The sequence below is a fragment of the Neocloeon triangulifer genome, unplaced genomic scaffold (genome assembly GCF_031216515.1).
Source record: "Neocloeon triangulifer isolate White Clay Creek 2 clone unplaced genomic scaffold, ASM3121651v1 ptg000017l, whole genome shotgun sequence".
Lineage (NCBI taxonomy): Eukaryota > Metazoa > Arthropoda > Insecta > Ephemeroptera > Baetidae > Neocloeon > Neocloeon triangulifer.
This window is the reverse complement of record NW_026775559.1, coordinates 2,236,584-2,259,993: the sequence shown is the minus strand read 5'-3', so window position 1 is coordinate 2,259,993 and position 23,410 is coordinate 2,236,584. Positions and strand designations below refer to the sequence as shown.

At 39.1% G+C, this 23,410-nt stretch overlaps 3 protein-coding genes across 8 annotated transcripts; all 3 read right to left on the bottom strand.

The window, feature by feature from the left end:
- Positions 1-140: 140 nt before the first annotated feature.
- Positions 141-6,365, bottom strand: LOC132203492 (peroxisomal targeting signal 1 receptor). The gene is made up of 13 exons (XM_059631300.1): positions 6,238-6,365; positions 3,678-3,909; positions 3,220-3,444; positions 3,040-3,167; positions 2,871-2,985; positions 2,544-2,816; positions 2,299-2,484; positions 2,117-2,245; positions 1,959-2,056; positions 1,730-1,898; positions 1,521-1,678; positions 1,304-1,468; positions 141-1,244 (listed from the first exon to the last, which is right to left on the bottom strand). The coding sequence occupies exons 2-13, from the start codon at positions 3,837-3,839 to the stop codon at positions 1,187-1,189; spliced, it is 1,866 nt and encodes a 621-aa protein (XP_059487283.1). The 5' UTR covers positions 3,840-3,909; positions 6,238-6,365; the 3' UTR covers positions 141-1,186.
- A 766-nt stretch (positions 6,366-7,131) lies between these two features.
- On the bottom strand, positions 7,132-11,864 carry LOC132203282 (paired box protein Pax-6-like). Of its 3 annotated transcripts, none has more exons than XM_059630941.1 (7): positions 11,587-11,864; positions 9,075-9,412; positions 8,876-9,014; positions 8,050-8,121; positions 7,876-7,990; positions 7,493-7,738; positions 7,132-7,432 (listed from the first exon to the last, which is right to left on the bottom strand). In XM_059630941.1, the coding sequence occupies exons 1-6, from the start codon at positions 11,795-11,797 to the stop codon at positions 7,540-7,542; spliced, it is 1,074 nt and encodes a 357-aa protein (XP_059486924.1). In that variant the 5' UTR covers positions 11,798-11,864; the 3' UTR covers positions 7,132-7,432; positions 7,493-7,539. The 3 variants fall into 3 exon arrangements, with proteins under 3 accessions (XP_059486924.1, XP_059486925.1, XP_059486923.1); XM_059630942.1 differs by having other exon boundaries at positions 7,132-7,738; positions 9,075-9,198; positions 9,250-9,412; XM_059630940.1 differs by having other exon boundaries at positions 7,132-7,738.
- A 1,606-nt stretch (positions 11,865-13,470) lies between these two features.
- LOC132203132 (arginine-glutamic acid dipeptide repeats protein-like) lies at positions 13,471-23,072 on the bottom strand. Of its 4 annotated transcripts, none has more exons than XM_059630654.1 (18): positions 22,917-23,072; positions 21,982-22,091; positions 21,194-21,430; positions 21,027-21,125; positions 20,895-20,975; positions 20,692-20,833; positions 20,446-20,577; positions 19,946-20,181; positions 19,663-19,887; positions 17,860-19,598; positions 17,456-17,618; positions 17,268-17,404; positions 17,074-17,217; positions 16,849-17,019; positions 16,461-16,621; positions 16,303-16,406; positions 16,047-16,156; positions 13,471-15,861 (listed from the first exon to the last, which is right to left on the bottom strand). In XM_059630654.1, exons 3-18 carry the CDS (start codon positions 21,344-21,346, stop codon positions 15,795-15,797), a joined length of 3,864 nt encoding a protein of 1,287 aa, XP_059486637.1. In that variant the 5' UTR covers positions 21,347-21,430; positions 21,982-22,091; positions 22,917-23,072; the 3' UTR covers positions 13,471-15,794. The 4 variants fall into 4 exon arrangements, with proteins under 4 accessions (XP_059486637.1, XP_059486638.1, XP_059486635.1 ...); XM_059630655.1 differs by having other exon boundaries at positions 17,274-17,404; XM_059630652.1 differs by having other exon boundaries at positions 17,268-17,618.
- Between the last annotated feature and the right edge of the window lie 338 nt (positions 23,073-23,410).

Genomic DNA, 23,410 nt, shown 5'->3' with positions numbered 1-23,410 from the left:
GCACCATCACTTCAACAGGAGTTAATAGTTAATTGTAACGGAAACAATAAGTAATTTAAAAAATAAATTATAAGGAATTGAATTGAGTCTACGAATAAGAAGGATTTAAAGTTTAAAGAAATAAAAATCTGTAGTTTGTTTGAATTTAGAATTTTGAATGTATTCCAAGTGATTTACACATCGACAGGCTGGATGAGAAAATACTCATTTATGACATTTTTTATGCGTATCTTTTTTCAAGTTCAGACCAAATACTAGTCTTCTTTTTCCGCAATAGACGACCTTTTACAATAATATGATTGTTCATTCGTTGCCTGTCTCAATTCAGTATGTCCGAATAGCACTTAAAGCCAAATTATTTTTAATTTTTTTTCCAAATAGATGTGGTCGTCACAAAAAAAATAATATAATTATTTGCTGACATAGTAACAATTTACAGACATAACAATTCACTCCTGCAAAAAACTACTGTTTTTGGGATTTATGAAATTTCAGTTTTACATCAAACAGTGAATATGGTACTGATTAAAAGTAAAAAAATCATATACTCTCCGAACAAAAAAATTCACACCACTTTTTGAAAATAAAACAGAACTCCCTGCAATAAATTACCACACCAAGATAATTGAACCCAAAAATTATGTTTTACATAGGACTAATTAATTCTAACAGTCTTACGCACAAGTTAAAAATCTCGAATTCTCTTTCCGAAATCAGCAAAAAAAAGAAAAAATGAAATACTGGAACAAAAATTTACCCTGTGTACACACAAAAACAAACTGAGTGAATAACTCTTTCTTACACTGATGATGATATTAATATCAGCTTACAATTAAAATGAAAAAGTTACATAGCAAATTAATTAATGTTCCGTTAATAATAAGACTAACTCGTATAAAAATCTATGCGCAGATACCATGGGATCTGAGTGACTAATGAATTATCTCAACAATTGCTTAGCAATCAATTTGGCGTTTGCTTAGATTTGATGCACTGACTTCAAAACGAATTTTGTAATCAGACAATTTAAACAACGCAAATTACTTCATCCAATGTCAGTGCGTCAAAGCACTGCAAACAAAATTAATAAAATTGACTTAGACCTAATGGAATAACGTTGTTAAGTGCTAAGACTATACTCATTTACACCACTTTGTTATAGCCGTAGTAGCAGTATTAGACACTCTTAAATCTGTTTCAGTTCTTCTTCCATTTTAAACTCCTCATTAAGTTTTGCCAAATCCCTAAAATAATGAAAATTCATTATTAGATGATGCATGCAAATTATTTGAAAGTAAAGTACCTGCTATCCACAACTGGAAACAGGTCTTGTCTGTTGAGTAACGAAACCACTAGCCTTAGCGAGGACCAAATGCTCTCTGACATCGATCGCCAAGAACTCTTCCCTTGGATACCTTTGCCAGAAGCCTGGATGTTGAGCGCAGAAATAAAGTGCTCAGCGGCTTCTCTGTAAATCAATTAAATGACGATAAACTTCTTTTAATAAAAAAACTCTTTACCTGTGAGCATTTAGATTTACACATGTTATTCCAACATTATAACGAGCCCTGATGAATCCAGGAGCCAATTCTAATGCCCTTTGGTAAGCATCGACTGCCTCTTCTGATCTATTTCCATTTGCCAAAGTTGCCCCCAGTCTGTTCCACATGCGTGAATCCTATTACAAAGTATTAAGCTATTTAATTAGATTTTATGAAATGAGTATTACGTCTGGGCGAGCATCAAGGGCGGCTCGGAAACAATCAACAGCTTTGTCATACTCATTCGACAGGTTGAAAAGAACTCCTAGGCCACACTGGACATCAGAGTCAATGTCTGAAATTGGACTCCTGTTTGCAGCTGCCAAAAATAGGTCGTGAACCTCTTTATGGAAGTCACTAAAATGTAAAGGTACATTTAAGTAAATTAATTAAATAAATATTTAAAATTTAAATTACTTCGTCATGAGCGAGGTAATGTACTCGTACTTTTGCGCCTCTTCCTCAGGTTGGGGAGGAACCAAGTCACTGTACTTGGGATTTCCCTTGAGCCAATCCTACAACCAAATAAAGAAGCAAGTCAGCATAAGTTATGAATAAAAATGAAGAAACTATACCCTTAGAGCCTGGCAGGCTTGATTTTGATAACTCTCATTGGTGTAGCAGACAGCCAAAGCCATCAGGGCAGTCAGATTTTGTGGATCTAATTGAAGGCACTTTTTCAAAGCAGGAATGGCAAGAGGGTCCTTAGAAAAACAAATTATTTAGATTTAACACAAGAGAAATTTTCGCTTTCTACCTGCTCGTTTTCAGCTTGAGTTGTTCCTAGAAGTTGCCACGCCTCAGCAGAATTTTCATCCTTCTGAACGGCAGCTTCGAAGAGCAGAACTGCGCTCGGCAAATCGCCTTCTGCTAGTTTCCGCTTTCCCTCCTCTAGAGGGTTTTCACTGTCAAGCATGGGGTTTTCTTTCTCAAAACTGTATTGCTGCAGATTGAGATATTATGATTAATTGTAATTCAAAGAAACATCAGGATTTATCTCACTTTGAAAGGGTCGTAGTAGGAACTGAACTCGTCAAACCAACTATTGAGGTCTCCATTTTCCTGGGCTGATTTTTCCCACTCCTTCTGCAAATTGGCCCAAAGCTCGTCTTCCTTGACAATGCCCTGAGCCAAATCTGCCTGACGCTGTCCCTCGGCAAATTCTTTCACCCAAGAATGAGCAGCCTCAACTTCGTCACCTTTGACGTCAGTGACCAGTTTTCCATCCACAATATCAATTTCCCCTTCTCCGATGTCACGCATGAATTGCATAAACTAAACAAATTAAAAATAAAAATGAGGAAAATAATATATTTTAAATTTTCTAACCTTTGAATTGGAAAGCTGTTGGTTGTCGACGACGGTAACAAGTTCGTTGGCCTGAGCGCGAATTTCAAGAGTATCGACAGACCCCTCTTGCCATGCGTTTTCCAGTTCAGTGGACCTTTAATTAAGATGGCGGTTAATGCAATCAGTTTTATACATGTGATAGACTAACAATTCAGCATCATCTGACTGCAAATACTCCAAAGTCCAACTGGGGCCAAAGCCGAGCTCATTTTTCTCTGACTGAAGCGGTTTGATTGACGATCCAGCTTCGTTCCAAATTTCCTCGATTTTCATGTCCTGCATCATTTTGAAAATTTTGACTAAATCAAATATTAATTTTCTAGCTTACATTAAAACGTTCGCCACGAGTTTCAGCAAACTGATCAGCCCAACCGGTGGTTTCGCCATCGGCCAAGGCTTGGGCAACTCCAGGTGCTGGAATGGGCGGCAAGGAGCTGTGACGAGCACTTTCGATTTCCCTCATTTCTTGGAGCAGAGAGTCCATGTGGAAGGTCTGGGGCACCACATCGATGCCTCGCTGCACCAGAGTCTCCTCCAAGAACTCTTGCACAAACTGGAATTTCACAATTTAAAATCATTATTTTTATTCAATTATTAGATACAAAATTTCTGAAATAATATCGAATTCAAACAAAATACAGTGGGTAGAATTTAAGTAAAAAAAATTTGTTTACTTTTAAAACTTGCATAAGTCATGCCTCAATTTTTTTCTAGCAATTTTTATAGTAACTTCAACATGCATTTTTTCAATTTATGGAATTTAACAATGTTTTAAAAAAATCATACCTGATCGGCGCTTGATTCGCCGAAAAGAGCCTCAGGGTGAGGCGGGAAGTGGTGCCTGAGTCCATCCTCCTTGTGGGCCCGGTCCTGGACGAAGTGCGAGGTGAGGCGGACCAGCGAATTGGCGCCGCCGCACTCACCCTCGACCAACTCGCGCAGAGCCATCCTCGCTGAAGGACTGCACAGACACACCACCTGCGATGGCCGTGAAGCACTCCTCTCACCACCAGCGGATCTAAACAAAAATCAAATAATTTTAATTGAAGAAAAATCTTGTAATTGGGGCATTGGAGACAGGTTTCTTGACTGCGAGGGGAGTTGCTGCGGCCTTGGCGCGGCCGCCGGCGATAATTATGCTGCGCGAGATAAAACAATATCAAAGGTGAGATTTTGCTCTAAATTCACAAAGCTCACGATTTCCTGACTAGAAAAAATTATGGTCAGTATTTCAAAATTTGACATTGTTTTTTTATATGCAGATTTAAAACGAAAGTTGATAAAAAAAATCTTAATAATGATTAAATTTCTTTAACAACATTATTTTATAAAAACAAAATTTTCTAGAAATACTGGCATTGTGCGTCTAAATTTAAAATTAGGAAAGCGTTTCAATACACGCATTGCATCACTCGAACCAATCTCCAAATGGTACATACAAAAGAGTGACTCATTCACAGCAGAAGTTGTTATTTTCCTTGTGTATGGAACAGTTCAAGGCGTCCGAAGACCTTTAATTCACGGGGGGAAACACATCATGAATAATTGGAAAATTCTTCTGCTCACTTTTGCGATTTCGCGAGTTCTTATAATGCAGTATAGTTGTTTTTCTTATTTAACAGAAAATACTCGAGGTATTACGCAGAGGAAAACAAATTTAATAAATTATATAACAAATCATGCAAGAAAATGCAATGCGAATTTTAAAACCGAAATTTAATCTCGTAATTTAGTTCTAGATATATCATAAAGCTTTATTTAAACTAGATAAATTGATTTGGAAAATTTTAAAAAAGCTTTATGTAAAATATACATATTTTTTCTTCATTTGTTTAATATTTATCATATTTATTATCTTCTCATTTATTTCCAATAATCGAAATTTTTTAATTGAAAATCAAATATTCAGTAAAATTCAATATTAAAAATTATTACAAAAAATATATCTCGAACGAAATTGAATTCTACATTTTTTTAAATTCACTTTGAACCAAAAAAATGTTTCACAATCAACTCTTGAATTTTATCGCTTCAAAATCGTGAAAACCAAAGGTCATCAATTAATTTATCAGCATAACTTTCTGCTGCATCCTAATTAAAGTGAACTTTTCCTTTGCCGCGTAATTATTGCACTGCGCGAAAATTGCTCATTAGACCACCGCGATTGCATTTGTGAACAGAATTCCATTACAACACTTCTGTACTTTCGAATCAATGGAGATTTTTTTATCCTAAACAAATTACACGCACTGGCCGCTAGTTATGGCTCGGAAACGCGCAAAATTAGAAATTCTTGCACGAGCAAAGAAGAAGAAGCGCAAACAAGGAGCAAGGAACGCGTGTAGAAAATATCGGAATGGACGTTGACCTGCGTGAGATGCATAAGACGCATTGAAAAACATTACTTGGTGTGCCGAGTAACGGGCTGATGAAACAGAAACAAGAAAATGAAAGACAGGTGCATACAAAACAATGATTATTTAAAATTTTCAATAAATGGAATTAAAGAAAATTAAGTACAATTTAATTAGTTAAAAATTCTAATAATATAAATTTTAGAGCAAATTTAAATTGAATAAAATCTGAATAAACAATAAAAATTCATTTCTCATTAGTAAACTTTTTTCTTGAAGAAAAAAATGATTTTAACAAACAAAAAAATATTTTAAAATTATATTGGAAAATTTATTACATAATTTCAATGACAAACTCCGTTTTACAAAAAAAAAGTGAAGGAACGTCAGAATGACAATCAGAAAAGTAGAAAGTTGGCTTCGAATGAATCGAAGGCATGCAAGTTGTACTTTATGGTTGAGGAAGTCTTTTTCCTAAATTTTAATTCTTCTTCTTCTTCGATCTTTCTGCTCGTGCCTGTGCGACTGAATTCTCGTTTGGCGATAGGTGAAAAACGCACCAAGGTCCAGCGCGCCAGACGACCTTTAAGGTGGTCACGTGACAGCCCCGTGGTTGTCAACCCCGAACGTGTTTACAACCCGCTTCGACGCAGCACCCACCCGACGTGGGCGTGCCGACCCCGTGGAAAAACCTGCTGAGGGCGGCCACCGAGGTCCAAGTGAGACGCACGTGCGGCCGTTTCGGTGGGAAAAGAGTCGGAGGTGGCGCGTCTCGTAAAAGTCGGCAGGCAAAATGAAGGAGGCGAGCCAAGGTTAAAATGGGGACACTGGCTGCCGATCATTCTGGCACTCGCGACTTGCACAAGGAAATCGCCCTTTTGACCGGTTCGCCGACGTGATTCGCCGTTTCGCCGCCACTTGAACGTTCCAAAGTTCGTTAGGGCCGATTTGCAGACGTTGCCGACGCCGAAAGGGCGCCGTAAAAGGCTTACCTTGACAAGTGCGAATCCACTGGGTGATGAAATTCACTCAGGAGCACCACACGAGAGACGAGCGCAGCAGATTAATCGGCGGATTGAATGGCTCGTGAGCGCCGCTGGTGGCCGGAATGTGCACCAAGCCCCAGCCCGCACACTGCAATGAGTTGGCAGGTTGGTTGGCTTTCGACTGCGCCGCTCTCACCGCCTCAGCAGCCCGCGAATCAACTGACCACGACTTTTCGTTTTATTGGCGGTGCTGCCCGTTAACTCTTTGACACACATCTCGGACTACAAATTATTATGTGGGAACCGTGGAATTTCACCGGATTTTTTTTACTTAAAAAAATGAATTAGTTTCGATTAATATTATTTCTTAATTCTTCATAACAGTGAATCAAAGTTTATTTAATAATTAATAAACAAAGAATTACATTTTCAAATAAAGTTAAAAGGTACACTATTGGATATTGGAATTTTGTATATATATTATTTCTGATTATTTTATCTTTATTAAAAAATGACAATGCTACTAAAAGATGAGAGCGTCATTAATTAAAGCAATGCGAATCAAATAAGCACAACATGCAGCAGATAATTTCTCGCGTTTTTGGCCTATTTATATAAAAAATAAAGGATTATGACAGATTATTATACATGTAAATATTCCTCTTTTTTTTGAAAAAAAAGTAGCTGATACGGTATTTTAGTTTTAGGCAGTTATATATGAATTAAATCAATTTTGCTTAAAACTAAACTTAGGTATTGGTACTTTTTTTCAGATTATAAATTATGATTCTTTATGTAAAGATTTTCAAAACATTAATAGGCCTAATAAGAACTAACTGATTTTTTGAGGAATAATAAAAAGAAAAGTAAAACAGTTTTTTTTCTCATTTTCAATTTTATTGTTATTTCTTTGTACATATAGATAATTATATAATTAAAAAATTCCTCTTCAACACTGTTAACCGTAGCAAGTCCTTCTTCATATCTTTGTATTTTTCCGCACAGTTAAATGATTTTATTAATCAGCAAGAGAGAAGGAGAGAGAAAAGATCTCTAAATCCTTTTACACTTAATTTGTTTAATTTAAATCAGAGTTTTGACGTTCTCTTGAAAACAGTGATAAATATTTTTTTTTCAACATAAATACATTTACTTTGGTTTTCCCTTCGTCACACGCGTTGAGATAACTTTTCAGATACCCCTATACAAACAGGAAGAGAACATTTGTGGAGAACATTGAGAGATATAATTTTATCAATACCAACGTCGCTGTCCCTTGAACTTTCCTGTCACTTTTAATTGGCTCTCTCAGTCATTATCACCCTTAAGTTCGTGAAGGTCAGGTAGGTGGTCATGTGTCTGCGACAGCGGCCCTGGCGACGACACCGAACACTGATGGGGTGTCGAAGGGGGCGAGTGCGCCCCTGCCGCTTGCAAGAGCAGGTCGGAGGCACTCGTCCCTGAGTCGACCAGCTCCGGACTTTCGACGCGCGTTGCAACTTTGCTCCTTCAAATATGAATGAAAAATAATAAATAAAATTGGTCTCTATTATTTATAAATCTGAGGTTCCAAATTCGCACAGTCGATCTATTTTTATATTAAAAAAGCTACATATAAATAAATGATATAAATATGAAATTTACACGTAGTGAGGAGACGCTGGTTGCAACGGGGGAGAAAATCCCTGCTGCGGCCACTCCATTCCTAGGTACATCCCTGCCGAAGGAGTCGGACTGAAAGAGCCCAATGGACTTGTTCCTTTAATTTCGGAACAGATTAAAAATTTGAAAATGAACGAAAGTCCGAATAAATTATACCTCCTAGAGAGGACATTGACTGTGCCGACAGCAGTGGAGAGTCAGACATTAATCCAGCTGGGCTGTGTGACACTGGAATAAAATTATAGAATCAATAAATGATAAAAGTTTGTCACTTTTAAAGTTTTTGTGTAATATTTTTTTCCCAAAAATAAGATTTAAAATTTAGTTTTTTCTATTTCATTTTGAATAATTTTGAAGTGTTTTGTGTGTGTAAAATAAAGTTAAATGTTTAGTTTTGAGAAATGCACTGTAGTTTTTTTAATTTTTGAAGTGAAAGTTTACTTAATAGTCTGATAAAAAAAATTAATATAAATGGTTAAAACTAAAAAAAAAACCTACAAATTTTCAAGATTGGATTTAGGGTATCCATATTTTAAATTTTTTAACATTTAATTCATTATTTTTTAGTACAATATTGAAGTAGTCCTGCCAAAAGCCATTATTGCAGGGGTTGTTTATAAAGATCATGAAGATAATATCAAAATAAATAGCTCCGCAAATTTTATATATTTAAAAAAAAAATGAAAAATCATTTTAACTATAAAAAGATCCGCGCTGATCCGCATCTAATATTATTATTGTGTGGGAACCAAATTTTTTTCTTGAATCTCTTCTACTAAACTTTAGCTGTATGTGACCCTTCAAATATTTAATTTCAAATTTTTATTCATTAATAATATTTTTCAGAATATTTTTTGGATTTATTATTTAAAAAATTTATAATCTTAAATTTGTGATAGTTCTGCGAGGTATGCAGCCTTCGCGTCATAAATGTGCAACGTGTTGCCTATTGCGTAAACTGCAGGCGCTGGCAAATACGTGCCTGGTATTGAGAGGATTCCCTGTACGAGCGAAGAGGCCGAGTGGTTGATAAGGGCATGATGCTGGTGTTGCTGTTGTTGCTGTTTCACGGCCAGCTTTTCCTGCTTCCGCCACTTGGCCCTTCTGTTCTGGAACCAAACCTGGGACAAACAAAATTTTTTTATAAAAATCTATTGCCACAACAGAATCGGTTTAAAAACCTGAACTCGAGCTTCGGTCAAATCGATTCTGACGGCCAATTCCTCCCTAAAGAAAACGTCAGGGTAGTGCGTTTTCTGGAAAGCCCTTTCCAATTCTTCCAATTGGAAATTGGTAAAGGTTGTTCTAAAAAATTTATTATGGAAAGGTTGAAATTTTTCATCTTTTCTTTCCTGCCTGTATCGCCTTTGTTTGCGCTTTATGGGACCGCCGGCAGACGTTCCAGGAAGAGTTGAGAAACTTAGGACCGAGGAGGAATCCTCGTCTGGACACGAATTCTCCTCGTCGTTGGCCAATGACTGGCTGTTGGACGAGTGTTCCAAAGGACTGTCTCCGTAACCTAAAGTATAACACACACGAAAAGTGAGAGAGGAAATTTATTTTGTTACTTTTTATAGAAGTCGTACAAAGTTGCGCTGAGTTAAAAAGCCGACTTTAACCTATTTAACGTGACACATTATCGAGGCAACGACCGAGCCAATAAAATGATCGCTCAACACTTCCAGAAAGGTTTTGATATTTTAGATGCTAATAAAAAAACAAATTGGATAAGTATTACAAACTATGGCATTGGTTTAATGGGCGGCTTCAGCAGGAAAGCCAATAAATATATAATTGGTATTTTTTATGATAATTTTTTTATGCTTTTTTGCAATCAATAAGTCAATTTGAGTGATACATTATAATAAAAAAATGAACTGGAGGACATTGAATTTTTGAAATTACAGTTGCCTCCTTGTGAGTCCAGGATTAAAAAAAATTAAAATCTTTCTGATTAACTTTCATGAAAATATCACAAGATCAATACCATATCACCCTATAATAATTGATTTAGTGTAATAAGTCGATGGGTAGCTCAACCTCAAAATTTATTGTACATTAGAAGCATATTATGAAGAACAAATTTTATTGTAGCTAACACAACCTCTTTGCTATAAAGCAACGTTTTAAGGAAATTAAAAAAAGGAATCAAAACTACCAAACATCAAAGATTTAGACCCAAAATATTTTGTGCAATTGACAAAACAAAAGTTATTTGTAGTAAGCAAATAGTCATAATTACGGCTTTAGTTGTAATTTGAGATTATTCAATAATTCTATGAAAAAATGTTCTTATTTATTGAAAAAAGGCGTGAATATTGATTTGCTTTTAAGTAAACCTGCATGTATTATATACTTAATATTTCATATTCATCCCAATAAACAAAATCAAACAAAATTTTATCTCCAATTTTAATAAAATAAAAGGTCACAACTGCCTTATAGTCCTGAATTATTCAATCGTTCCCAGATAACAGAGCTTCCTGTTTTTCAAGATATAAAAGTAAAGACTATAGGGCTTTACAGTCTTGATAGGTAATCTCCTCTTGGTTTAGGATCACGGTTTGTTGTTTTGAGCCAGTGAGTGGTGGTTAAACACTATATTAATGACAAAGATGGTGTGTGGTCACAGAGAGTGACGGCAAAATGGATTTGTGTCTGCGAGTGCGACTCATTAATTTAATATAGTGCAAAAGGGATAAAGGCGTGGTGTGTTGTGGGTATTATTACATTTGGCGAGAGAGCGTCGAATTCGATTAGGCTAGTTGGATCATACACCCTCGCCTCGGCGGCCCACTCCGCGAGCGCCGCGCGTTTTTACCTAATTAGCTTACATTACATTATTGGGTTGCACTAACTACATTTGTTTGAGTGAATTGGACACCCTTCTTCTCCAGACTCGCTCAGTCGTCAGCCGGATTTTGTCAGTGCGCCACGGATTCGCAAATCTGCTCTTCGGCCAAGGAGAAATATTATTTTGTGGTTGGCGGAGGAAGTGTGTGAGTGCATGTCGCGTGTCTTCTGTCTCAGGAATGGTGATTTTCAGATTTTGTGAATTAATTGTGCAACCAAATTATTGTGATGTTGCAAGCAGTGGTAGTTTTTGATTAAGGATTATCATCGTTTGAAGATCACTTTTTGGCTAAAGAATTTATATTAATTTTCCATGTATACGTACGTATTTTTATTTGCGAACATTCATTTAGATAACATGTATTTAATTTAATTTATTTTAGATTTAAATATTTATATGAGAAAGATTGCTGCATGGAATTTATTTTCATAAAGTAAATTTTTATGTAGTAAATTGAAGAAAGTAATAAAAAATCTCTAAGGAAATTTCAAAAAATCTGTTGATAGATCACAATTCTTTTTGTCAGGATTATGAAAAATCCATAAAGCAAAATTAATTTTATTTCGAACCAGGTAGATTTGATTTTAATCTGAAGTATGATTATGATGGATTATGAGATTTAACTTTTTAACTACATATTTTATCTTTTTTCGAACTGGCAAACTTGTAAAATTAAAATAAAAAAAATCTTCGTCATAGAAATAGAGCCTTAAACCAAAATTGACTTTTCAAATTATTCCCTTGTTTACAAAATATACCCGAATGGTTTTTATTTTTATAAAAAAATTTAGTAGCAGTTTTAATTAAATTTCAATTCTTTGGAAATTTTAAGTTTATACCTGAAAACTTTGGTTGCTGGATGATGGTGGGTGACGGATTGGGGGCAGTGGCAAAAGCGCTGAGCAAGCTTGCCGAGAGCAGTGAGTCAGAGACGGAGGTGCAGGGGTTGCTGGCGGCCGTCATCAGGAGACCCGTGATCGAGTAACCCTGAGGAGCGCCGCTCACGTGGGGACTGCGCTCGGCACCGGCGTCCAGCTCGGGCAGATCCATGATTTTGAACTCGGTCAGGTGCGACCGCCACCTTGAGGTGCTCTCCGCTGGCGGCCCGATTGCGCACAACATCATGTTCGCTCTTGTCGAGGAGAAGCCCTAGCAAGGGCTCTTTTCTTGCGCCCGCCACCCCCCATCAGATACTCCCCAGTTCATTTTTATTCAAACCATTAAATGCAAAGCAATAATGCTGCATTTATTTCCTTTCACTTTTGTTTAATTGATTTTGTTATGAAGAAAAACGACGTATTTGAACTAAAATTCTGAAAAAAATTCTTGGTTTTTGAGATTTTTCAATTAGAGGTTAAATTTAAAGCGTTGGATAACCTTTAAAATTTTAGCAAAATATGAGCAACAAAATTATAAGTATATTTAAAAAAATCAAATTTATAATTGAACTAATAATAAAATTAAAAATTATACTTATTTATTTAATTATGATATAAGAAATTATTGATTTTCATTTAAAATATTGAGTGTTATATAATAAATAAAATATTACCTTTTAAAAAGATTACATTTCAAAATTCAAAATTTTTAATTTTTTAATAATTTTTAAATAAAAATTTTGTTTAGATACAGTTTGAAGATTTAAATTTGTGAAAAATAATATTTTGTATGTATTTTTAAATGTTTTATTTTTTAATATATTAAAATTTTAATTCTCCGCTTCTTCAGCTCAACATAATTTCTTCTTTGAACGCTTCTGACTTGAAACCATTTTTACAGACTGCTCTTGTGGCTGAAAAAATGTGCGCATATGTATTCCGCACTTGGTGGGGCTTCATTCTTTCCAAGCTTAGCTGCAATGCCATAATATGTGTGGCTGCTTTTTCGCCGTGGTCAATCTGTCAAACGAAAATGCGCCTTTGTCTGTTCTATTTATGTAAGCGACTCATGGTTGGCAACTAAGAAAACAGGGCTCTTTTCTTTTTCCACAAGGTCGACGATTTTCCACAGGCCACACGTGTTTCAGAAATAAATCTTCAACAAATTCCAAAAAATCATTGTATACTTTTCCTCTTTCCCAATAGAATTAAAACAATTTGTTTAGTCCAAAAAGTGAGTTGGCTGCCGAGTTTTGAAGATGTATAAAAATCAAAAGTATAAAAATGAAGCCCCAGAAGGGCCGCTCGCTAGCAGAGGTTTAATATGTATATTTCTCCGCAAACCGTCTCCGCTTGGAAAATATAATTCACCTGTGCTTTTTGTGCGGTGGCATAGCACGTCTGTGTGGGGAAATGACGGGCGATTAATTAAAACTCGACGTCTCTCTTCTGTGCGGAGGAAAAGTTTGCCAGCGCAGGGAGAGATGCTTTTTGCTTTGCACACACCGCCGTTTTGTAAAATATCAAATCACATTTTGAGAAGTGAAGAGCTCGTATAAGAAATTAATTAAAATTATTCGCTCCTGCTCCAGTCACAGAAGAAGGGCCCCGGTGCTATATTCTGTCAAGGAAAATGCGTGTTTTTAATGGCGATTCTTTTGTGCACATTTCCCAAAAAGCAAGCGTCCCATTTAAGGAGAAACCTTAGGAAAGAGCAATTTTCTTGCCAGTCAGGCTGAAAAAATTGAACAAATCAGAATAACAAATGACTGTTGACTAAAAATAAAAAAAGTAGTGCAAGGCTTCCTCTTTTGTAATATGACAAAGCAGGAGTGAAAACGCAGCTTTATTTGATTATAGAATAATTTTATTCACTTTTGTATCAGTCAAAACACATTCAAACAGAAAAATAAATAGTTGAAAACCAAAGGATTCTGCCTACTTGAAATCCTTCATCCTATATGTGATATTTTATGCAATTGTATATAATTAAGTAAAACTATTAAAATTAACCGCAGTTGATGTTCTTGTTGTTACATGTTTTTATATAATTCTTTTTGCTGTTGATTGCGTCTCGACTGCGAGCGTGAAAAAACTCCAGTCGCATTCAAAAGTTCTTGTTTATAGTTTCTTTCATTCTAATATATGTTTCGCTCTCTTTTGATTACACACATCCAGTTTTCAATTGTATGTGTAGCATTTTAACAGGTCATCCATAATATAGTTTTTTGTGTTAAAATTTTCTCGGTAAAACCAAACGTTATGAATAAGAGACCATAGACCCGTAATAGCAGGGGCTTCGGTATGGATCCCTCAGTTTTGGTTTTTCGAGTAAGATTTAATTTTTTTGATACATCATCTAAGCCAACTGCTTTGTGTACATTACATTTCTTTTACACTTCTACGGCAGAAAAATGCATCATTTTTTCCATTACATACTCATTACTCATAAGATCCATTGTGAGAGACTTGTACCAATTCGCTTGTTAACAGGGGTCTGATAGTTTTACGATTCACTTGACTTGAACGCAGCAGATCAAAAATTTTCAAACAAGATTTTCTCAAAATAATAAGTTAATAATAAAATAAGAAATTGCACTGAGATGATTCGCACACAGGTTGTTTCATTTTTCAATATTGTCGAATAATAAACTGCCGCGTCCGCTAGTCTCAAATTATTGGTTTGAGCGGAGCAACCTCCTCACAGGTGCCGCCGATCCGAAAAGCAGTTGACAAAGGGTTGTTTCTTTCAGTTTTACATTTTACAACGTTTCATTCACTTGTTTTCATTAATATACTTGTTATGTACACATGATTTGTGACTCATCACTAATCGAACAAAAAATATTTGCTATGAAAATACTGCTTATTGTTGTTATTAATTAGTTGTTAATATAGTATTGCGTGAAAGGGAACACTCATCATGTATTTTTATTTGTAGCCACTTAAGGTGTCGTCAAATCAGGGACACAAATATTACTTTTCTTTATTTCTTGCAGAGACAGAGTGTACATTTTGTGTGTGATTGATTGATCAATTTTTTTTATAATTCTTAACATGGCCCCTTCAAATTTTTTTAGCAGAAATTAAGTAAAAAAAGAACTTTCCGAATTGGTCGCGCGCGCAAATATTTTTCTCTAAGTCCAGGTAATTTGCACTTGTTCAACTTTGGTTATTGCAACGATGCTAATTTCAACAACTACCGAAGGTCCATCTTTATCAAAGGCGAGTAGTAGATTCTTTAATAATTTAATTTCTCTGTACTTTGTTAGAATTTCAGTGAAAGCGCCTCTTTTAGAATTAAATTGAGATTCTGTGTGTTAGCAAGAAAAATGTGTTGCCGAGGTAATGCAAAATTCTACCTACTCAAGTTGCGAGGTGAAACTCATGTAGTTGAAAAATAGAATGGACACCAACACAGTTGGTGCGAGATTAGTCAAATAAACGCAGTGAACAGGGTGATGGCATTCCTGAATATATCTTGTTAAAATCAGCCCGAGTAACAAGATTGATTGATTGGTTGGCCACAAGAAGAGATTAAAAAATACCATTATATTTACAACCTCATTTGCGCAGAAAATTACACATAAATTATTCCTTTGTCAGAAAAACAGACAAATGATTTTTTTAACTAAAAATAAATTAAGTTGGTAAAAATCTCTACGTTAGATTCCAGACGTAGGAGTAAAAATCATAAATTCATCATCGTTACACTTACAATTACAAGAAAAAAAGTGCATACAATTTTTAACAATATGTCCTACCTCGCTCTACAATAGATAATAATTTTTGTCGCAAGCCCTGTCGAAAATTTTTCTTGTCAATTTTGCCCATATTTACATTAAAGTACACCATTTTGTTTCCAACAACCTCCGTCAATGCATGATATAATATTACTTCTCTTCGCATACTGTGTATTGTTTTACTCTTTTTGTCCTCTAAATTCAAGAAAATATTTCCAACATTTAGATCAGCATTGAAATTATCTCTATTCATTCTTTATACTGATAGTGTTAATATTTCTCAAGGGCTGGGAAAGGGAAAAGTAGTGAAGGTGCAACTAATTTTTACGTAGAGTTATACATACAAACATGATGTCAATCGAGACTAGGCCCCTAGCTACCCGCTTAAACTTAATTTCTTTCCCTACGCTTTGTGCATTCATCGCCTCAGGGCCGACTTCCTCTAGCAGCTTCTTCCAGAGCCCTTACTTTCATTTCACGGTCACGCTGTTGCCTATTTGAACAGATACAAAATTTCAAAGTTACTAACAAAAATTTGAAATCATTCATTCAAATTGCAAATTCTATAAATGTTGGCAAAGCCGTCTGCACAATATTCAGAATTTTTGGGCCCAAAATGAAGAATGGCACAGATGACCAGATTGGAAGATGCTGATGGCGGATTATTTTCGTACTCACCTCATGTACTCGTCGTGCTGCGCCATGAGGGAAGCAGGGTGCATCGGGTTCTGACCAAAGCGGTCCCGTTCCATCATTAACTGACGCTGAAACTCCGCTTGAGCTGTTAACTGAAATTTCAAACAACACATATTGTGTTAAAAAAAAAATTCAAATTAAATTTGACTGGATCAAGCTATCCCTTTGGAAGTTATTTTCATTCCAGTAGAAATAAAGTTAGAACTGCTCAGTCTGATGTGAGAGGCAAGGATAATACCTGGTGAGCAATTTGATCTCCATACTGGCGACCTAGCAGATCTGCAGGATGAGGGATTCCTAGGGTGGGGTCGCGAGGTATCAGAGCGCCTGGTCGACCATAACCTGCGTTGATGAAGGCATTCAAATCGATTTGGGTTTTATTTGCATAAAACAAACCAAGTCGTTCTAATCTTTCTCTTTCCAGGGGGCTGAGAGCAACCTGTCCACCGGGGCCGAGGGAAGGCGGGTACATTCCATACTGCTGCATGGCTGCTGCTGCTGCTGTGGCATTGGCGACGGCTGCTGCTGCTGCAGAGGGATTCGGTCCTGCGGCATACCTGTAATGGAACAGAATATTTCCGGATTAATTTAATAGCATATTACAAAAAATCTCTTGTCTCAATTTTAGCAGCTTTTTCAGCTTATACAATAATGATGAGATTGAAAATTAGTTCGGCATATCAGAAAAGAAAGGAAATTAGAAACCTCATGTTGTAGAATTTAGTTCGTAATCTGCAGAAATCTATGTTAAATTTAAAATTCCGGTTGGTAGGCTTTTCCTCACCTGCGATTAAGATCAAGCCAATGTGGATCCAGGGGATTAGGAAGGCGAGGTGCTCCACTGGCGACAGCATTCTTCATCAGCTCTTCCTTCAACCGATCGTTGAGCTCCCGTTCACGCAGCTCCCGCATTTCCCTCTCTCGCTTTTCACGCTCCAAATGTTCCAGTTCCAATCTAATCAAAATATTTGTAAAAGATTCCATGTATTTCAGACAAAATAGATTATACCTTTCTCTAGTTCCTGGTCCATACATGTTGGATAAGTGGTACTGTAGCATTGGGTCCATGCACTGGGGTGGGAGACCCAACACGGGTCCACCTGAACGTTGCATGCCACCTGGCGAGTATCCGGCGTGAGGACGGGCGTATTCACTAAAAATTAATAGTGTGAAGTTAGTACTAAAAATCAAGTATTTTAATACCTTAACTGTCTTAAAGCTGGCGTGTCAGGATATCCTGGTCTTGGTGCAAATCGATCATAAGGCGAGGTGATAGTTTCGATTGGACCTCTCGAGGGGGGCTTCGAGTTTTCTTGTTTATCAGGAGTTGTGATTTTCCTCTGCAAAAGATTTATATTATTCATTGGTATATAATTAGAATTGACAATTACAGCTTGGGCAGCAGCTTTCTCGCGTTCCTCTCGCTCTCTCTCAGCTTGCTTTCTCATTCTCTCTTCGCGCTTGCGGGCCAACTTTGAATCAGGCACTGGCTTGAAAGTAAGATCTGTGCGTGCACAAGAATTGTAGTCTCCACGGTTCCAATGGCGCAAAAATCTGAAACAAAGTAACAAAGACATGATGGAAAGATTCCTTCAAATCCACTTGCCGCAATTTCAGAATATAATTTTTCCTACAAAATTTTACGGAATAAACAAAAATGCAGCATTTAAAATTACAATTTACCAATCAATTCCACCTTCAAAAATTTGAGTTTGCCTAACTGGTTTGAAAATGAAATTTCTAATGCAAATATAATAAAAAAATCATTAGTTTATAAAAATAAAAATACACTTACATCGCGCTTTGGCTACGGTGGCACTCAGTGTCCTCAATTTTGGGTTCTGGGCTTGGCCCTCTCGGGATGTGATTGGGACTGGGTGCCTCCTCTTCTTCAGGAATTATGGAGTCAGCTTCAGACTTAGGCTCCTCTGGGGGCAGCATTGGGTGCCTCGACATGTGTGGCGGCAAATGGTGCTGCATATGGTGCAGAGGATGAAGGGGTGAGGGTCCCTGCGGCGAATGCTGTTGCTGCTGCTGCTGTTGTTGTTGCTGCTGGAGGGCGTGGGAGGCGGCCCTCAGACTCTCGAGCGAAGAGGGCGCAGACGAAGGCATCATCTGCGAGCCAGGGTGCATCATCAAGCCCGGCGACTGGTGGTGGGACGACATCTTGTGATGTCCTGAAGAGGACCTTTCCGAAGACTGGTGGTGGTGGTGGTGCGACGAACTCGAAGACGAGTGGTGGCCACTTGAGGGTGGGGTTGATCGGTGGTGCTTCTTGTGCGAGGACGACGGAGTTGAGGGCGCAGAGGGCTGTTGCTCTTCTTGTCGCGGGGGCGTCGGTCCAGCATCAGGGGCACCACTCGGAGGCACTGACTGCATGCGCGGAGGCAGCTGAGGCGGCAAATGTGGATAAGGGTAGGGGAAGGGATAGGGGTAAGGGTAGGCAGGGTGGTGATGCGGATGGAAGGGGTGGTAGCTCAGAGGGTGAGGAGCGTGGTGGTGGGCAGGATGATGTGATGGGTGCAGCAGAGCAGGGTGGGTCACGAACGGAGACGAGGCCATCGAGGTCGGAATGCCCATTGCACTGGAAATGGGCACCATGGGTGCTGTGCTGGTGGCTGAGGGGGATGGGGCGCTAGGAGAGGCCCGACCAGCCAAAGGAGAGTGTCCAGGTCTGATTGGTGGAGTTGCCTGGGCCGGAGCTGGAGAGCCTCGTGGGCTGCAAGGTCTGCTCGCTGCTTTGGGTGATTTTGGGGGCTCAACCAATTCTTTCTTAATGTCAAGGGCCGAAAAGGGACTGGATTCAACAGACTGGCTGTTTGGAGGCAGGGGTTGGGACACGGCAGTGGACACAAGGTTGGTTGGTGAGTAGCCAGGCACCTTGACCTCTTTCAGCTGCTGCAAGGGGTCAATCATCATGTCCGACGTTGGTGGGGGAGGAATGATGATTTCCTGCTTGATCTTCAGGTTTTGCGGCTCGTTCTGATTAATGCTGTCCTCTGATTGCTCAGGCATTGACAGAGATGAAGCAAAAGCCGGTCCCGGAGGCAAAAAGCCACCAAAAGGACCAGAAGAAACCAGCAGTTGAGAGGGAGGTGGAGGAATCGAGGGCCTGCTCTTTTCTTCCCTTTCAGGAGATACAGGCCGGTCGACTGGCTCTAATTTAATTACAGTTGCTTCTTCCTTCACAGGCATGAGGGCCTCAGGAGCAATTTCAGCAACCTTTTCTTTAACGTCTTCCTCTGGTTTGGCCTCAGAGGGAGCAACAGGAGGTTCAACCTCTTCACTAAGAGGTTTCTCGTCCATTTGAGGTTCTTCCTTCTTGATGTCCTCAGGTACAATCAGGGGCTTCTCAGCAGGAGTAGCTGGTTCCACTGGAGGAGTGCTTGGCGGGAAGGGAGTGGCAATGACTGGTGAACCTGAGCCGGAGCTGGCAACTTCAGGCTCAGGGAGCACCTCAGCTTCTCCCTCATTTTCATTCGCATCCTCATCCAGAACATTGCCACTGTCTGAGCTGATACTACTCGCTGGACTCTAAAATTTTGACAAATACAATTTTAGTAAACAGACAAATTAAAAAATCCATAACAATACTAACCTCAGGCTGGTCTCCTTTCTTCCGTTTAAAGCTGGTATCCTTGTCGTCCTCATTTTCCATCTCAGTCTGGCTTCGCTTGAGGGCTTTGGCAGCTTCCGTTTTCTTCTTCTTTTTATCACTTGGGGATGAAGAATTGCTTGAGGCGCTAGGGGACTTGCACTTCTTATCAGCTTCACTCTCTGGAGTGTCCGTTCCACTTCCTCTTTTTCTTCCACCTCTCGCAGGCTAAAACATAATCAATGTTAAAACCCTTTCAATCTGCTTATCTCACGTTTGAACTTACAGCTTCTTTAACTCTGGTGCGAGTCCTCATTCTTCCTGCAGCGGCCGCAGCAGCAGCAGCTGCTTCGTCTGGCTGCACAGGCCTGAAGAGATAAGGTGAGTCGCGCGAATCCCTGCCACCTGGAGGGGCGGGTGGGACAGGTGGCAGTTCTCCGTTCTTCTTGTGGTGCGCCCTGCATTCCGAGCAGAGAATTGGGCTTTTCTGCTCTTTGTTGAGCGGCGCCCAATCACGGGAAGCTGGAGATAAATATAATATAAAAAGTTTTCCTTCAGAAAAACAAACAAACAAACAAATGATCAAAACAAACAGGTTAGTGCATGTGAAGCTTATGTATTAAAAAATAAAAAAAATTATAAACTTCAAAAACCACGTTCGACTTTTATATTTTTAAAAATATATAATAGTTTTAATGGAGATTGATTTTTTTAACAAACTTTGGAAGTTTAGCAGCATTTCAACATGTTTCTAGGACGGCAAATTAATGAGCATGTAGAACTTACTTGTCGTAAAGCAGTGGCTGCATTGGAAGCCAGTAGGTCCCTCAGAGTCATCCTCAGAGTTCTCTTCCTCGCTTGCAGAGCTCCCAGCCCCCTCGCTCTGCTCTTTAGAACTCGGTCTTGACGAACCCACACCTAAAAAAACAAGACACGGATTTTGCATTTTATTAATCATCATATTCAATGAAGCGTCAAGTTTATTCTGATTTGTCTGCAGTTTCCCAACGAGTAACCCAAAGCGACACTCACTGGAATCCGACTCCTTAGGGAGTCGTGAGTTTCTCGTGTTGCGAATACGTCTGAGGGAGCCCTGGCGTCTCCGTCTGTGAGGACGATTGTTGTTGGCACCTGGGGTCTTTTTCCACAGGTAGTAGTATTCCACTAGTTCAGACTAAAAATATTGAAATGTAGTGACAAAAGTCTAGCGAATATTAAAAAAAAAAATAACTCACAGTATCCTTGTGTGGAAGCAAATCTTTGCGGATCCTGAAGAAATTTTTGCCAAACTGGCGTAGTCCTTTCACGAAACGTTTCTAAATAAATATGATATTAAAAACAAACACAATTCGCTGTCAAACTCTTACAGTTTCTTCTTCGGACCACTTTTTGTCAATGCCGTCAGGCGCGGGGCACTTCGCAAGGGCATCCAGGGCTTTGCCGTGATTGTAACCAGAGTCATGAAGCTGGGCAGAGGGGCATGGTGAGTAGGGTTGCATAGTTTTAAAAGGTAGGTCTACTGTTCGAAACTAACCACACTGTGAGCGTTGAGGGAGATATCGTCGCGCGATGCCAAGAGGTAACCGTCCTCAGGAGACGCACCGTCACACAAACCTTGGAAGGCAGCAATCGAACGGGCACCACTCAAGAACATGCGCAAATCTGTGTCCACCACCACATTCGGCATCCATCGCAGCTCCTCCCGCACTTTCTCTGGTGTCTCCACGCGCTTCTCCACACCGTTGTCGACCACTATATCAGGCAACCGAGCCTGTGAACCAAAATCACAAGAATTTAGAATGAATAGTTAAAGTGAGAATTCAAATGGGATCAGATTTTGAGAGAAGAACTGTTTAAATTTGTCAAAGAATTATGTTATGTCAAATAAGGGATGTGAATTATGGGTAGTTAGAAAAGAGAAGGAAATTTTTACTTAATTCTGACCGTTCCTCAAATCGGGCCCTCATCAAAGTAGAATCTCAATTTACTAACAGTTAAAATATTAGGAAAAGAAGAAACATAATGGCGATTAAATTGTGAAAAATTGAAACCAAATACTTTGCAGAAAATTTAATGCATTAAAAAGTTGCTTATAACCGTCAGCAAGAAGCTTAGTTCAGCAAAAAAAATCAAGGGGATGTTAATATTTGTTTACTCTTATTTGTTGCCAAACCAATTTGCTAAAGAAAAAGAACTAAAATTTGATGATTACATCTTTTAATTTCAGGTGACAGAATTGCAGAATTATTTCAAAAACAGATGGAAAATCAGCAAGAATCATACAATGCAATCAATCGAATGACAATTTTATCGGTTTATTACCTGGTGGGACGGTCCCACTCTGATCTCGCCTTGTGTGGACGCCAGCCTGGCAGCTTATCACCGCCAGTAATAAAACGCGCCGCGGCCGTTTCTCACCCTTTTAGATAGCCCTGAAATCAGCGATCGTAATAGTTTTCACAAATGGTATAAACAAATCTAACGCAAACAGTAAAGTGGACTTGTTATGAATCTAACCCCTAGGAGAATTTTTGGCTATCACAAGTGGGACGTTCGGAACCCCACGGAAGCACTTTTCCGAGCAAAAATGTGCCATTAGTGCAACGGAGAGTAATTTCCGGTCATTTGGGAAATGTACAAATTTTTACTCTCAAATGACGCTGAAAATCAAACAATGATTCATTTTGGGAAAATTGCGAATTTATGTGGAATAGGGTTTGCGGAATGAGGGTGGTCGGAACTGGAGGATGAGCGTCGATGAGCGTTTCAAGGTCGCGGTGGGTGGCAATCCTCCGGACACGGGTCGGCGTCCGGTCGAGGCGCCAGTGTTACTCGAGGGCGAACCGTGGTTGGAACCCTCGGGGCACGCAGGCAGGATCCCAAGAACTTTTATCTTCGGCGGATTCGCGAGTATTCCATTCCGAGACCGACGTGGCCTTGCACAATAACACAGCTCATTAATTACCAAGCCTTCGAGTCCGGGGCCTCTCGGGAAGGCGCCGGACGGCGCCGACGTGTGCGAGAAGGTCTTCGGAGGGACGCGAGGGGCTTCGGGATGGCGTCCGAGGGGGAATTCGGACAGGAAGCCGCGTCCGCCGACGGTCGCGAGCAGCTATCTATCAATCTCAAGCGAGATAGCATAGAGGGGGTAAACACACCATCAAACAACCCGTTTGGCTCGGTCAAAACGCCGATTTGCGTGGCGTCGTCGCGTTCGGCGCCACCCGCGGCGCCGCCGCCCGCTGCCGGATACTCACATTATTTGAAAGTTCACGTCGGGGCCGATCGCGACGGTAAAAAGTGTGAGCAGCGTCCTTTTTTATTCAAACAATATCACAAATCGATTGCCGTCAGCCATTTGAGAGGTGGGGAGATCATGAAAAGAAACGATGAAATAGGTGGGGGGTGAGAAAAAGTGCACTAGAAAAAGCCGCAGGCCCGCAACCCACAAATGTTCACACCTTTTTATCGCCGCGATATCGAACATGAATGAGCCTGATTACGGCCTCCTTTCGAAAGAAGATGGGAGTGCTACATTATTGTCAAAAATAGCAAACGCAATGCGATCAAATTGCAATTTCAAAACTTCCTTACGACAAAAGAGGAAAAAATGCGTGTTCACACTCGTACAACTTTTTAATGTTGGCACAGCTACGTACACAAGGGGGCGTGTCATCTAAGATGAGAATGATGAGATGCGCTTCCTTCGGTACTAAACTTGTTGTAGAAAAGTTAAAAAAAGATTTTGTGG